Raw genomic sequence first — 15,238 nt, 5'->3', positions numbered from 1 at the left:
CTACAAACCATGTCTTCATGGACCTAGCTTTGTGCACAATGGCACAGTCAGAAGGGCTGACACCTCCTTGGTAAAGTCAAGTGGACCCAACTGGCCCGTTGCCCCCGTCCATAACTCACATGTGCACTGTCACACATATTCACACACATATTTACACAAGCTTACACACTCAGAATAATGTAACCCCACTGTGTTCCTGCCTCCCTGGGCCGGTCCAAAATTGTTCACAAAGTGCTAGTCCTACCCACCAGGTCTGCAAGCTCCTGGGCACATGGTCATGGTGGAATAGGAAATGGTCGTCCTCAAACTGGTGCCACAAAGTTGGATGCATACAATAGTTTTTTGTGTACTGTAGAGTTAACATTACCCTTAGCTGGAATTAAGTTGCCCAAACCCTAAAAACAACGCCAGATATCCTGGCATCTGCCAAACCCAGATTCGTCCATCAGACTTCCAGATACTAAAGTATGATTTTTCATTTAAGGGAACACATTTCATGAAGCTCCCGACGCACAGTGCGTGTGCTGATGTGGATTCCCGAGTCCGTTTGGAACTCTGTAGGTGAGTGATGCTACAGAGGGCAGGTGATTTGTGTGCAATGAGTGTGCATAGTCTACTGCTTTGTGGCTGAGCTCTTGTTACTCCTAAACGCTTCCACTTCTCAATAATAGCACTTTCAGTGCATGGGGCAGATGTGGCAAAGGTGGCATCCTATGACAGTGCCACAGTCACTGGAGTCTTCAGGACAACCCATTCTCCTGCTAATGTTTGTCTATGGAGATAACTGCCTATGTGATTGATTTTATACACCTGTTAGCAATGGGAGTGGCTGAAACACCTCGACTCAATAATAAGAAGGCTGTCCCAATAGTTTCATTTGTTACTCTAGATATTTGAACCAATGTTCTGTTTTGCCATGTACGTATTTATCTCAACTTCTCTAACACTGATCTCTATGAATTAATGGTTTGTGTGGCCGTGTGGTCTGGAGCGCTGTATTATCACATTATATTCTGTTAGTGTGCTCAGCAATTTTAAAACCACATATACTGTTCACTAGATGCCTTAAGGTCTGCTTAGATGCTGGGCACAACCCGAGAGGTTATTAATAGAGGTCTTTGTGGCTATAATTTAACGGTCTTATTAATAGAAAATCCTTTGTTGAACAGACATCGAACAACGATCTTATTACTTAGAAAATACTCACATGAATCTCAGTTCTGATTCTCTTCTAACCAACACTTCCCGAAGACGCTGGATTTTAGTCATCTCCAGCTCAATTTCTTCCGGCGTCATGGTTGTCTCAGCCATCGACACAATGTCAAGTTGATCTAAATGTGCAGAACAAATAGTGAAGTCACTGTCATATAATCAGCATGAGTATTCTGAGATATTCAGTTTTCTTTTTTTAATGTTTGATTGTAATTTGACATTCTCATGCCCACTCGCTCAGGAAGGGGAGAGCTTCCCGCCTGGGAAGTTCCCAGTTGGGTTTATGTTACAATTATGGACGCTCTGTAACCCCACGGCGCTTAAGCTCCTCATAGCCACCCACTTGGCGATTGCTGCATTGTTACTTTTTCCCATGTTAAAAAATAGTCAGAATAATAAAATGTTTAAAATAAATGTATAAATATTAAAAGCACTCCCAATGATATCACCATTAAATCATCAGGGGCTCCCTTTGGCCGGAACGCTTTCCAAATTTGCACTGAAATATTTTTCCCTAAAGTTTTCCCAGAAGATTTAGTGGGTCTTATATGCCAAAACTATGCTTATATATCATATTCTCACCACCATTTTGCATTATGTACAGTAAATCAGAATTTGCACTCACTAAAACAAGGTACTAGCATGCGAAGAAGAAGAACACATAAATATGGAACAACTGTCAAGAGCGGTATTTGATTTGACAGGCCACTTGGCAAACTTGACAGATTTGAAAAGTGAAGATTTATTATTTGCCTAACAAGAAAACCTGCAAGATTAAAAAAGTTAGGAGCGAGTCAACAACAGGAAATGATTCATATATAACGTGCAGTGCAGGCGTCCTGGGGTATAGAACCTCAGAGATCTGCAAATCAACCCTCCTAACCATTACAGCTCAGAATATAACAACAGGGCCGGTGAGCATTTAATATTTTTATATCTGTATTCAAACCCTACACCGCAAGGCACATTGTTATGGGATAAAACACAAATGCGGTGTTATCATTTTTAAGCACTTTTCCCGTGTATACTGGACACTCAAAAGTATGACATCATAGCACACCATCTACCTTCCAGTATTCTGAATGGTCAAAGAGAGTCACTGGTTAGGGGGACACAGGGCAAGGCTGTACCAGTTTGAGGGTTTACTCATCAAACCTGGAGTTGGAAGGAGAGCTTTGGCTTCAACTCAATCTCTTTTACCTCCTGTCGTTCTGTTCTTTGATAGTTGACATTACAACATGGTGCGCCACCTCTATTTGCCATGGTAGATCTGCCATAAGGAAGCAGCAAGAGTCTTGGGCCAACAACGCTACACCCTTAGAGATAAGAGACCCTCGAGTATGGTCCTACAGTCCTACAGTCATTTATTGGCAATTAGCCTTCCAGTACAAGGCCAAATTCTAATTCCCAGTTTGGCCTCCCCTTCATGATTTTACTCAGTGCTCCCAACTTGAGGCTAGAGGCCTCAATTATGTCCCCAAAGTAGTGGAATTGGGCACCAGCCCATCAAGCATTTGCCTGGTTCGCAAGATGTCCGTCCCAAGCCTGGACATGGACCCCTCCTTAACAAAGATATTGGCCTATGAAGCACGACTGGAGATACACTTTTTAACAAGAAGAGATCTACTTATTTTTATCTGTTGAACAACAAAGCCTTCTGATGCATATGTTTACATAAATCCATGATTATTTCCATATGCACAAATCATGCATATGATCTGCTTATTAGTGCAGACAGCCTGATTAAAATGCCAAACCACAACAGGGAATCAGCCAATTGGTTTTCAAGTCTCCTACGCCCCTGTAACAGCATTAGTCACACAATCAGGCTATGCGAGAATATTTGAGTTTAAAATCCATCAGTATGTTTTCTTAGACAAAGTGGCAAAGTGAAAATGTAATAGAATGGTGATAAAAGCCTAAATACATAATGAAAAACATAAAGCCAGGGTTCTCATTGTATCTCCTTCTGATGAAAAGTCTAATTAGGAATTCAATAGGAACGCTTTGTTCATACCAGATGTAGCTAAAGCATTTAATAAATTACTCATCAAAATAACCAGTGGCATATTATTTAAAAATCATAGCCTTACAGATATAAAAATGAGCCCAGCATTAAATTTTGGACTCACTAACTGTTCCATCAAAAAGATGTGTACCTTTAAAGAAAACCACAACTTTAGTTAGACCTTCTTCACTTGTACAATAAAGGGTCCTAATTAGAGTTCCCATTATATTTCCCATTTGCACAGTTAAGGCACAATCTACCCCAATAAGGCATCTGCTTGCTAAGTTATAGACAATGGAACATTAGTTTGGTTTCTGCAACTCAGCTGTCTTAATATTATAAGTTATAAGTTCCACAGCTAGTTGGCTCCTTTGTTTCTGAAAGCTTCTGCAATGCTATCTTAATAAATGGTGGCGGGGTCATCAAGAAATACCAATGATTGGCATTATGGTTGGATCACTTTTACCACCTTGGACCCAAATTGCTCTTGAATGCATAATGATGCCTGCGGGGGCCAGCACGGCCAGAGTGGGCCCTGTCTGTGCTCCCGAGTAGGGCCTTTGGCACCAGTTTTGGTAGGTTAGGGGTGGGGTTGAGGGGGTGGTTATTTAAGGGGTGGTAACATGAGGTTTAGGGACATTTTGTAGTCACCTTACATATCTATATTTATTTTTCATTTTTTTCACATTTTATTTTATTTGTTTCATACTAAATGATGGTTTATCCATATATGTAAGGTTAAAAAAATGCTGGGAAAAAAACATAAATGTAAATAATACCGTTAGACCGTAAGGGGCAATTTCACTTTGTTTAATATTTCACATATATATATATATTATACATTTTCATGCACCTTAGTTCCAGCATTGGTTTTTATTTTGCTCTTTGCTTGTGTTTGGCAACGTACTTTTCACAACAACATCCTTTGACTGACCTTAATGTTCATTCTCTCGATTATATATAATTATGTCATATGCTGGGTCATCTAACACAAACATGAAAATGGACAAAATAAGGCAATCTCCACAGTGTTCTTGTGCATGTTTAGTTTGTAAATAACGAGCACCATCTGTCTATTTTAGTACATCTGCAAGCAAAAGTCGTATTTTTAGCTAAATATTTTTTCAGCTTTTCCTAACAAGTACAATCTCTGCTGTGATTTCGGAACACAATTTAGTGGAATATGATATTACCGTCAATGATGTGTTAACCTGAGTTATTATGGAAAATTGCTGATGATTCTCTTTAGCGAGTGTGTTTTTGGTCCATAACTCAAGAGCTCTTTAATTTTTGTCATTATATGTTCGTTGCAAAGTGCCAAGCACTACGAGAGCTGAATATTGGAAGAGATATAAGCGATTTGTATATCAAAGTGTCAGATTCCACTTTTCAACAAAAAGAGCAAAGATGATATATTTTTTGGCTAACTTAATTGCATTGGATTCAGTGGCGTATTCTGGGCAGCAGGGCAGCAAGTCCAACGGAGGTGGCCCCTTTGCCGCAAAACAGGGACTCAGTTGCCCGATTGGGCGATCAGGTTACCTGCAGTGCCAGTGCTCAATGGGCCAATTAAAAGGTAGATCCCTGCCTGACCTCCCAAACGGCCCATTGACACTATGGAGGGCTATGCTGAGTCGACACAGTCCTCCAGCGTTTACTTCAACTTGGTGCTGCTCATCCCTAAAACGCGCTTTGATGGTGGCATGGAGGAAAGACTGATTAGACTGCACGCTTTCAAGACTATTGAAGAAGAGACCTAAGTATGAAGAAGAGACCTAAGTAGCCTCGAAACAGTCGATAAAGTTATCAGCTTTACCAAATTTGCCTTTTTCCTAGACAGCGATACATATTATCTACATAGGCATGTACAATGTAGAAGCCAGGAATGTACCGCATGTATATATAACGTCATACAAGCATATTTATGTGTTATATTTATGTTGCTGTGGGGCTTCTGGCTGCTTCACCACAATTACTGCCAAATGGGGTCCAGAACAGAGTAGACGCAGCTTGAGGTAGGGCCTAGTATGCAGTCTCCCACTTAGATTTATTGTGCATTCTACCCTAAACTGTCCTACATTAAGATATTTTGTCTAGGCCATGGTTTAACAGATCAATCACTGAGAAAAAAAGAAACATTATAATATCCTGTTTGTATAGTAAATCACAGCGTGTTAATTTGTAAAAATATATAACATTATATATATATATATATATAAATATAGGGAAAAAACATCCCATATTTTTCCCCTCTCCGTCTTTCTTCTAAATCTGTATCCAGGACACGTTGGCAAATAAGTTACACTGATATCAAGAACAGTATCTCTGTGATTGGAACAGATGACTAAAAGGACCACTTTTTGTAGCACATGGGCTTTCACGATCTTTTCATCTAGCAGTAAATGTAATTTGGTCTTGTAGAAGTGAACAGCTGTTATGAAAAGACCCAAAATGAAAGGAAGATAATTCTTTTTTCTTTAAAGCTGAACTGATGCTTCAAAAAAAAACTGACATTTGGATGAGGACTTCTTCAGCGTCCTGCCAGCCGGGTTACTAGAAACACATAATGGATCCTCCAATGTAAGACCCCTATGTGATTGTGATTTAAGGGCCTAAGTGTCCTTTAAACTATTTTTAAGGAGCTGCAGTGACAATTATGTCAATCTTGTCAAGGGCAGCCATATTTAATAATAGAATATTGTATGCTCTATAGGTCTTTAGATGGCTCATTCATTTATCATTATTATTACTGCATATAAGTGCCCCTTACATATACAATAGCTGTACTGACTCCTGAGCAACCATATATATGTGGTCAGCTGGGCCCCCAACGCACCTTGGGCATCTAAGTGGTCTTGTGCCTGATCCATCTCTGCAGATGTGTTCATTTAAGAGTGCCCACAATTTAATTAATTGATTATGTTATAAAATTAACACTTTTATTAAAAGAACAATTCATTTTGTTGAAAAAATAGTCCAACGTTGACTGGTACAAGCCTTTCTACCTCTGGTGCTGCGCAGAATGGCAGAATGTGTGCCGGCCACGGATCTCTCTCCTCCCTTCCCCGATACAAGCAGAATCAGCCAAAGTTCCCCAACAGTGGGGTATTCAAGGTAGTGAAAAACAAGCTTCACGCAAGCCTAATGATGTCTGCTTTCTCTGAAACCCACTTAATAAATAAGGAAGTACTGAATATCTTCTAACAGAATTTGGGATTTATTGTAAATTACGCGGTATTGTCCCTCCCTAAGCGTTATTCACAATACTTCTCACTCACACTTTTTACAACAAACATAATTATGCACCTAATGTATCACGCTCCAGTTGGCTAATTTTCTAGAAGATTGGTTGGGACATGAACCACTTCTTAAAAAAAGAGTCTGTTTCTGGGCCGTGCAACAAAATGTTCTCAATTAATCTTTTAGTTGACCTTCTAATTTTACATGCTTGATACCCTGAAGCAGCAGAATAGCTATAAGAAAATAAATAGCAATGAAATCATTATTCCGCGACAATTTGATACTTTTAGAACCGCTAGAACAATGCCTCGCAGCTATTGTCACCTCTACTGTTAAGGCAAAAAAGTTGGATGCAGTTGCAAATTATGGTCCCATTTTATAAAACTGTGTGCTATAGGAAAATGTTTTTCTGTGTATGTGTCGGTGACGATGTGTGATATAGACAGTGAGGTACGTCTTGCGTAGGTATTATTCCACACTTTCCATGTATTCTAGGATAGTCCCTCCGTCTCTTCTATAACAGTGTGCTACAACCCTAAAAGTCATCACAGAAAGAGCTGAATTAGACACACTACACACTAAAGTTAACTTTTCTTCTTAATTGCATCACACTTTCCTCCGCTGAAGTCATTGTCTACCTTTTTCCAAATGTTTGGTGGGTATGAATGCATCACGGTGCTCTATTGCCCTAACAGTCCCAGTAGCCTGTATAAAACAAGCAGACAACTTATTCTGCTTCTGATTGTTTTTAGTTATTAATTTTATTAATATTAAGTATTTACATGAATAGCTATCAATTCATCAAACGTCATATACAATTTGTTGATAAAGCCATGCCAACAGACGGCAGGCGGTATGTTGCGGGACCATAAAAGCTATGGTTCTGATCGGCAGGCAGTGAAAGAAGCCATAATGAGATGTTCTTTGGATTTCATTGAAGTGTCTTAAAAACATTGTGAGTTAAATGCAATGGTTGTGCATTTCAGTACCTAATGCCGAGTTCTTCAAAAATATAGTCTTCTAGAAAGTTGTTTGCTTCCAAAACAGTACAACACATACATTAATGTACTAATGTACTAAACTACTAATGTAATCTTCTAATCAGCAGATATTTAATAGGTTAATGAAGCAAAAGGAGTAGTCATAAAGGCTGACCCAACATAATCTCCTAGTGCTGAGAACAGAGGACAGGGAGCTTTAGGAAAGCCCTTGTGACCAGTTGGAGAACGATTGAACATTAGTGAGACAAACATGAATGACTTTTCCCTTAAAACATGACAATTGCAACACTGATACGTTAATTTCACTATTGGTATAGAAAGCCACAAGGAATATCCTTTAAAATCAAATGACAGGTAGGTTAAGAGCCCTTTCCTCCTTACAGCAAACACCTACCCATACGTTAACATCATCAGGCTTTTCCCAGCGGAAAATGTCATTAATCTGATGCTAATCCAAAATGGATGTTTGCGAGGATTCAGCCAATGGCCGGGTGACAAATGGCCCTCTTCACAATTTAAAAGAAAACCCATTAACAACAGAGGCGTCTTTAGCATTATCATGGGACAAGCCACCGTCCTCCAACTAGATGATTCATTCCACCTTTCAGGGGAATCGTAGAAATCATTAAAACAGATATTAAACAGCACTGGTCAGATAGTGTACAATATACAACATAAATCAGTTTGCCAACACGTCCATGTTTAATTTAAATAATTGGTCCACGATGTAAAGTGTCTCTTAGTAACAACCCGAAATATAGGTATGTAGGCAATAAATCAGGCAGTGTGCAAGGTAAAGGGGGTAAGTGGAAACATACATTTTTAAGATATTCAGAAAACAAGAAAATGGCGCACTAATGTAATTACAATATGACATCAGTCTACAGGTTCATCAATCATTTCATACAAGAGATGACCACATTATATCTTCACCTATATGATCCCATAGGGATATTGCCGTACATGGGAACACTAGGGATCTTGTACCTTGAATTATTTCCTTTTCTATATGGCCAGACGAGCATTCGCATAGGGGGTCCGCTGAAGGGCAAATCCCATTAGTCCGAATACATAACAAAACAAAGAATCAGCGCACACTCAGCAAATACTATTTAAAAGAACCTGAAGCATAAACACTGCGGATTCTGTCACATTGTATGGCCATATATTGCTTAGCCTGCCGTTATGTACTGTTTGGCGAGCCCTATGTAATTTTACATGGCTATAATGCTTATAGTATACTATTTAACACCCTCCTATCCACAAGTATAACACCTTCCTATCCACATGGTTTACATTTAACAACAGTGCAGGTATAATGCCCCAGGTCGGTTTCCGGAGGTTATTTTCGGACATTAGGGACAAGGTACTGTTAAGCAAGGCATTTATTTTTCAGGGCACAAAAGTGTAATTTATAGACTTCAACCTCTAAGAGACCAGATAGACTACATACGGAACATACAAAACCGTACCCTCCTCTGAAAAGACTAATAGCATCTGCTATGTATAGGCATAAGGATTGGGATTGGGGATAACTTGGCAGTTCTGCTTCAAGTGTGGAACGGGATAACGAAGCTCAGGATAATAGGAAAGGTTTATTCCAACCATACCAATGTCATCAAGACCCATTCAATGTCAACAAAACCCACATTATGCACTAAGTTGACTGCTCTAAGAAAAACGTGAGCACGTCTTCATTTTGTGTGTCCTGGCCCATCAGTTAATAAATTGTTCCCAATTATTGTTATTATTATTATTATTATTTGATGTGCTTTGCCTTAAAATGTACTCTGCTATTACTGTCGTTCTAACTAAAATGAAAGCTTGTGCCGTACATGAATTGCATGGCAGTATGTAAATATTTCATCTTACTGATCATAAAATATATCACTTGATATGTAATTTTTTTTTTGGTGAAATCAAATATTTTCATTAAAAAAAAATCAGTAAATATACTGTTGAGACGTTTGATGTTAAACCAGCGGGAAACGTAATTAAACAGCTAACGGGCTAAACATCCTAAGAAAATAATAAGCATTTTATTACAAGACAGAAGAGTTTTTTTTTCACAATTCCATAAATGCCTGTTGCTCTTGGAGACTTAAATATAAGAAGAGTAACCATGAATGACAAGTGTTGAGCACCTGCGATACTGCAGAGGTATGAGTCACCCGCTCGGCGCCTCTCTGCATCGGGAAAATAACCTCAGAATAAATATTCAGCGCTGTGTGTCCATAGCTAGGAGGCTCCACAGATCCCAGTAACCTCTTCATTGCTATAAAACCCTACTACTAAAATACAAACCTTGGAACAACCCGTTGATGAAGCTCCCTACGGCTTCTGCGGCTGTGAGAAATGCGTATCTCGGAGGCAGAAAGCATAGGCGTGCTACATTTTTGGTTAGATATTAGAAATTGTTTATGTATGTTTTGGACATTGAGGTCTTTTGGACTTTAGGTATCATAACTCTCTGTATACTGGAATTTTTCCAACATTCATATATTTGTGTTTCAGTAAATCTTGCTAGAACGACGTTCCACCTATATTTTGGATGACTCATTGCATCAGATGCAGTGCATTAAAGCCGTCTTCCGAAGGCTTTTGCAATGAGTCTATAAGTAAAGGGAGGTTTGTTTTGTTGAGTGAATGTGAAAATAGAACACAGTGTCTTGGGATTCATCATGAAATAAAGGACAATTAATTAATAAATAATTATAGAAAACGGCACTAGGCAAATGTTGTTTATCTGTAAAGGAACATAGCTTATTATCTATCAATAGGTCATTGATTATATGGATATGGATATATATATGGATTTTTCATAATCATGAAGAAACATGAGTGACAAGAGTTATCTAGATAGGGCACTAAAAGATGAAGAGAGTAATCATTTTCTAATGAATTGGTACCAGAAAAGTAATGAAAGCCTATGAGAGATAAGTATAATAGAATAGAAATCACAGGCAATGATAGGCAAAACTTCTACAGAACCCAGCTGAATTGTGAATTTTGAGCTTCTCAGAGCAGATACGCAGAATTCTGTCGGCAAGTACAGCAGGCTTAGTTTTGAGCTTGCAGCCACGATACTGTGCTTTTCCATCATCGGTGTAGAAGGTGAGGGTGATCGTGGCCACAGTAGATCACTGGGTCCCCAGTTTTTGTTTTCTGGAGCCACACTTGCCAACGAGATAATGTTTTTCTAGCTTGTGCAAACAAATGTGAGTAAACAAAGAAGTGCGGGACGTCTCAAACCCACGGCTGGGGCTATACAATTTATAAACCACCCAACCGACACAGAACAGGGAGCATAAAAAAGGGGGCTAGTAAGAGCCTGGGTGTAATGCAAAGCTTTTACCAAGCTAATCAATATAAGTACTTATGCATAACCCTCATAAAGGGCACGCATCATGAGCAGCCACACAGATCTAAGCTGGGGGCTCCAACATAACTTAGGCTTTAACATGTTTTAACCTTAATGTTAGAGAATAAAGTTTCCCCTCTGTCATGGGTACTCATGCTTTCAAAACGGCAAGAAGCAATGAGTGGTCTTTTGCTCCACGGACTACTTAAGCAAGGCTTGGTGGAGTTTATTCAACACAGAACAAACATTTCATATATGAAGGGAAAGGGGATGGGGAACAAAATACTGCAAAAGTCAAAAGCAGATCAAGTGAGAGGTGATTAGTCCTCTTCCTCCTCAAGACTGCCAAAGATGGAGTAGTCTTTAACCAAGCTGAGGAGTGAGAACCAGTCTCCTACAAACTATTCTGGTTAAGGCAGTTCTTAGCAAAGCACAAAACATCCTTAATGCAACACATTAGGTGATGAGCAATGGCACCCTAAGTGTGAGTTATTGAGTGGAGTCCATATACAACCAAAAATGATAGGAGAGGAACGTCCTCTCTGCAGACCCTACTAAAAAAAACTTTTGGAAGATTAGGTATTATGTTAATCCAATAAAAAAGGGTTTTTGTCAGTGGCATGATTTAGTGGTGGAACTTATTAGTGCCCACCAGTTTTAACTGGGGTATCTTATGTGCCCCCTATTTATTGTTCCTAAAGTCCCCACTATCTGAAAGTAATATGCAGGAGTAAATATTTCCAGTTGTGAGATACTATGTTCTGGGTAGATGACATAGCCAAGTGAAAATCAATAAGCTGTTACCTAAGGTCAGTAATATAAATAAAAATACATTGTTCCTGTAACATGCGGACGCCCAGCTATGTTAAAGGGTCTATCCAGAAAACACCAAGGCGTCCATACCTGCCTCCAATTTTAGCACATGATAAGGGTAATTCATGGTAGCTTATTGGTGAGAAAAGTATGAATGCTCGTATTACCAAATCTCCCATGTAATAAGAGCCCTTAGAATGTCAGCAATAATTTAGTATTTCAGGGATATCGTTGGAATAACACATCTGCATGTGAACAGTAGAGATTTGTAAAAATTACCTGTCTGCCAATGCAGTCCACCAAACCAAAATCCAATTTTCTTTGTAAATATTCACTTTTATTATTAGTAGTAGTAGTAGCAGCAGTAGTAGTAGTATTAAATAAATACCATTAACCTTCAAAAATAAATATATTTTAAAGTACCCTTGGACAGATCATAAGTACTCCAAGGAATATACAGTACACAGCATTAGGAACACCAACAGAAGCCCTTACTACCAGCCATGAACTCGAGTGCTGAACTGATTAATTCAAAGGATTATTTGAACAGAAGATAACATGGAGAATAAGGGCTGTTATCAAAACATCAAAGTCGTACTAATGTATGCATGGAAATGCTTTTTAATTTATAAAACGTCTTGCCCTGGGTGTATTTCCAAAAAATCAGAACCAGTTATAGCCAACTGTAGCTAATGCCCACTTTATATTAACCTTCATTGTTTTTTTACCCCCGGGAACAAACAAAAAGCATTTGGCATAACACCTGAAAACTGGATGATAGTTCATAAACACTGAGGTTTTTATTTCATCGGAAGTGTAAAGGCGGCATTAGAAACACCAGTTATCCTTTGAGCATGAAAGATAAGGAGGAGCAGTGGTGCGGCAAGTCTTCAGGTGTGCTGTTTTTATTATTGGCCGTTTTTACCTATATACACACGGTTATGGTGTTGATGGTGTTGCTGTGCCACATCACAGTTTCTCTGATATGATACGTATGATTTGTAATAGCATAAGCTGATGCGGATGGAGATTTGGCACAAACTAGCTAAAATTGAGACTCCTTCATATGTCAATTTATTTACCTGCTTATGTACTAATTTGGAGCTCCTAGTAATAAGCATACCTGAGAACTCTCTAGCTTTCGCCCGGAGACTCCGAGTCCCAGGAGAAGCATTGCGACATGCCCCACTCCCCACCCATTACCCCTCCAACAACAGCATTTTCTTGTGTGTGAGGCCAACCCTGTACACAACGTTAGCGAGACACCTACCTGAATCCCAAAAAGGGAGAGCTCCAGGTAGCTAGAGCCTGAATGTTCCCAGGTAAGGTAATTAGAGACAACTTGGGGGTACACTTTGGAGGCATGTCTTACAACCCAGCTTTAGAAAGCATAGAAATAAAGAAAACAAAGTGCAGCCAGAAAAGCACTTGTCATAGTCAGAAATGAGTACATCGTAGGTAGGAATGGGAGTCTCCTTCCCACCTATTGCCGTTCTCTAGACACGTGCATACTCCAGTTTCTTATTAGTCCTTGCTGGATTGGGGCGATCCATGGATAATGGCACGGGTCCCCTAAAACATTTTGGTGAAATAAAAAGTGAAAGCGTGCCTATAATTAATTACAGAAATTCCCTTTCAACTTTAAAACACCAAGTAATCTCTTGGTTTGGTTGCTTGAAAATATAGGTCATATTGCCTCGCATAAATTTTGTGTTAAATCAAAGCTGTCTCTCTATGCATATTAACAAACATGCTGTCAAATAAACTTATGTCTGTGAAGACTGATGGGTACTAATGGACAGAATATGTTATGAAATTGCCGGTTGGGTAAATGTGTATTTAAAGGGATTCCAAATACATTCCCCACTAAAATATTTTTCCCCAAAGGACAGACATTGTGAGCTTGGGCCATGGTGGGGGTAAATAAGGGCGTTGAGGCGAGAGGGGCAAGACTGCCCATAAGAGAGTAATCCCTAAGCAGGTTGTGGATGGGCCTGTGACAGTCTTGGACTGGAACCTGCTCCTTTCTCAACACCAGGCGGTTCCTGGTAGACCACAAAGTGTCATTTATACAACACATTAGACGCCAAGCATCATCAGTGACATCATCCTTGACCGGGTGTCATGTTTATGGAACCCTCCAAATCTCAGCAGTAGGATGGAAAATATTTCATGACCACCAGGATAAAACATTTAATAATAATAATAATGATAATAATAATATAGCCAACTTTTATATTTAATATATGTGATCTGTTTTTAGTATCAGTAAATTGCAGCTGATCTTCCAACATGCAGCACATACGACAGTTTGCAGAATCATCAAGCCAATTCTCAGTGGAAGTCCATCTGTCTAGTCCCTCTACCGCTCTTTCAGCCGTATAACAATGTTCAACCTGCCTTCAACCTCTACGATGTCTCAAACGAATTAATTAGGACTACAGCACAAAAAAGGTGCCCAAAGGGAGAAACTAAAATTAGAGCAGGGACTCCTCATATGGCAACATTTTAGAGCAAACAAACTTTCTAACAAGGCTCAGCAAAGGCCAAAACACACATCTTGCACTGTTGGTTCCCTCGCGCAGAAGAAGTCTGGCTCGTATTTGGATTCTTATTTGGCTTTGTGTGTGGGATTTGTCTGATATACAGATGTGTATTTTTCGTCTGTAATGGTATATGTGAACAGGGACTCACCATAGGGAAAATAATGTAAGCGTTTGTGCTTCCTGGCTGAGCTATATTCCACTTTGCAGTACGCAGTTATTTTTAATATGCCAAAATCTCAACATTTGAGCTGGAACAGCATCTTTAAGTGTTTATGTTAATGTTACATTAATTAAACATCCAATCCCAATGCTACATCCACTACACTGCATCCACTACCATGGATACAATTGACACTCCTTGTACTTTTTGAACGTATATATCTTCCCTTCACGTTATTGTTGGGAGAGCCCACCTTGGAGACGGGTACTTTTTCTTAGCCCAAGGTGCTTCCTATTGTCGCTAAAAGCGAATCAATGCTTCTAGTGGCATGGCCACAGAGGATACCAAGTCACCAGTCTTTTTCTTCTGGGACTGCATTTTCCACTGACTTCTTCCCTCCCTAGCTTAAAACAAGGAAGGGCCAGAGCTTCCAAGAGCCTCCGTAGAGGAGACTCATTGAAGTCTTCAAGGACTGGTGGTGCCACTGCCTCAATGGAAGTTCTACTGAGCATGTGCATAAAATATGTTTCCTGCTTATACACCTAGTGGAGTTTAGAAGTCCTCATTCTAATAACTAACCAATGCACTGGAAATCCATTATGGGTATATGATGGCCCAGCACACAGGTGCTTCACATGGGAGCTGTGCTTAAGATCTGTTCTACAACAGCATAGACCTCTTTTGATTTCACAGCTTAGTGGGACGGTCGAGGCAGATCAGAGGATCTCCGCAACCAGCCCATGACCCCTACTGCTTGCAAAAGTGGAACAGAGAGGCTGCTTATCAGGACAGTGACCAAAAACCAACACCGCCCCTTAGAAAACAGGACACCTGGCAGATACACCAACATACCTTAAAAATAAAAACACATAGCCATTTTGCGGTGTTATAGTTGAT

The 15,238-nt window shown here is 39.6% G+C and overlaps 1 protein-coding gene across 1 annotated transcript in view; it reads right to left on the bottom strand.

The window, feature by feature from the left end:
* The window catches only part of BMERB1 (bMERB domain containing 1), a 45,724-nt gene that overhangs the window by 18,626 nt on the left and 11,860 nt on the right, over nucleotides 1-15,238 (bottom strand). The window contains exon 2 of the mRNA XM_053471183.1: nucleotides 1,208-1,331. Coding sequence (XP_053327158.1) covers nucleotides 1,208-1,331 — 124 coding nt within the window. The remainder of the gene's footprint in view (nucleotides 1-1,207; nucleotides 1,332-15,238) is intronic.

Source organism: Spea bombifrons, chromosome 7 (assembly GCF_027358695.1).
Source record: "Spea bombifrons isolate aSpeBom1 chromosome 7, aSpeBom1.2.pri, whole genome shotgun sequence".
NCBI classification, from domain to species: domain Eukaryota; kingdom Metazoa; phylum Chordata; class Amphibia; order Anura; family Pelobatidae; genus Spea; species Spea bombifrons.
The sequence above is the reverse complement of the archived record's forward strand: the minus strand, read 5'-3'. Positions and strand labels throughout refer to the sequence as shown.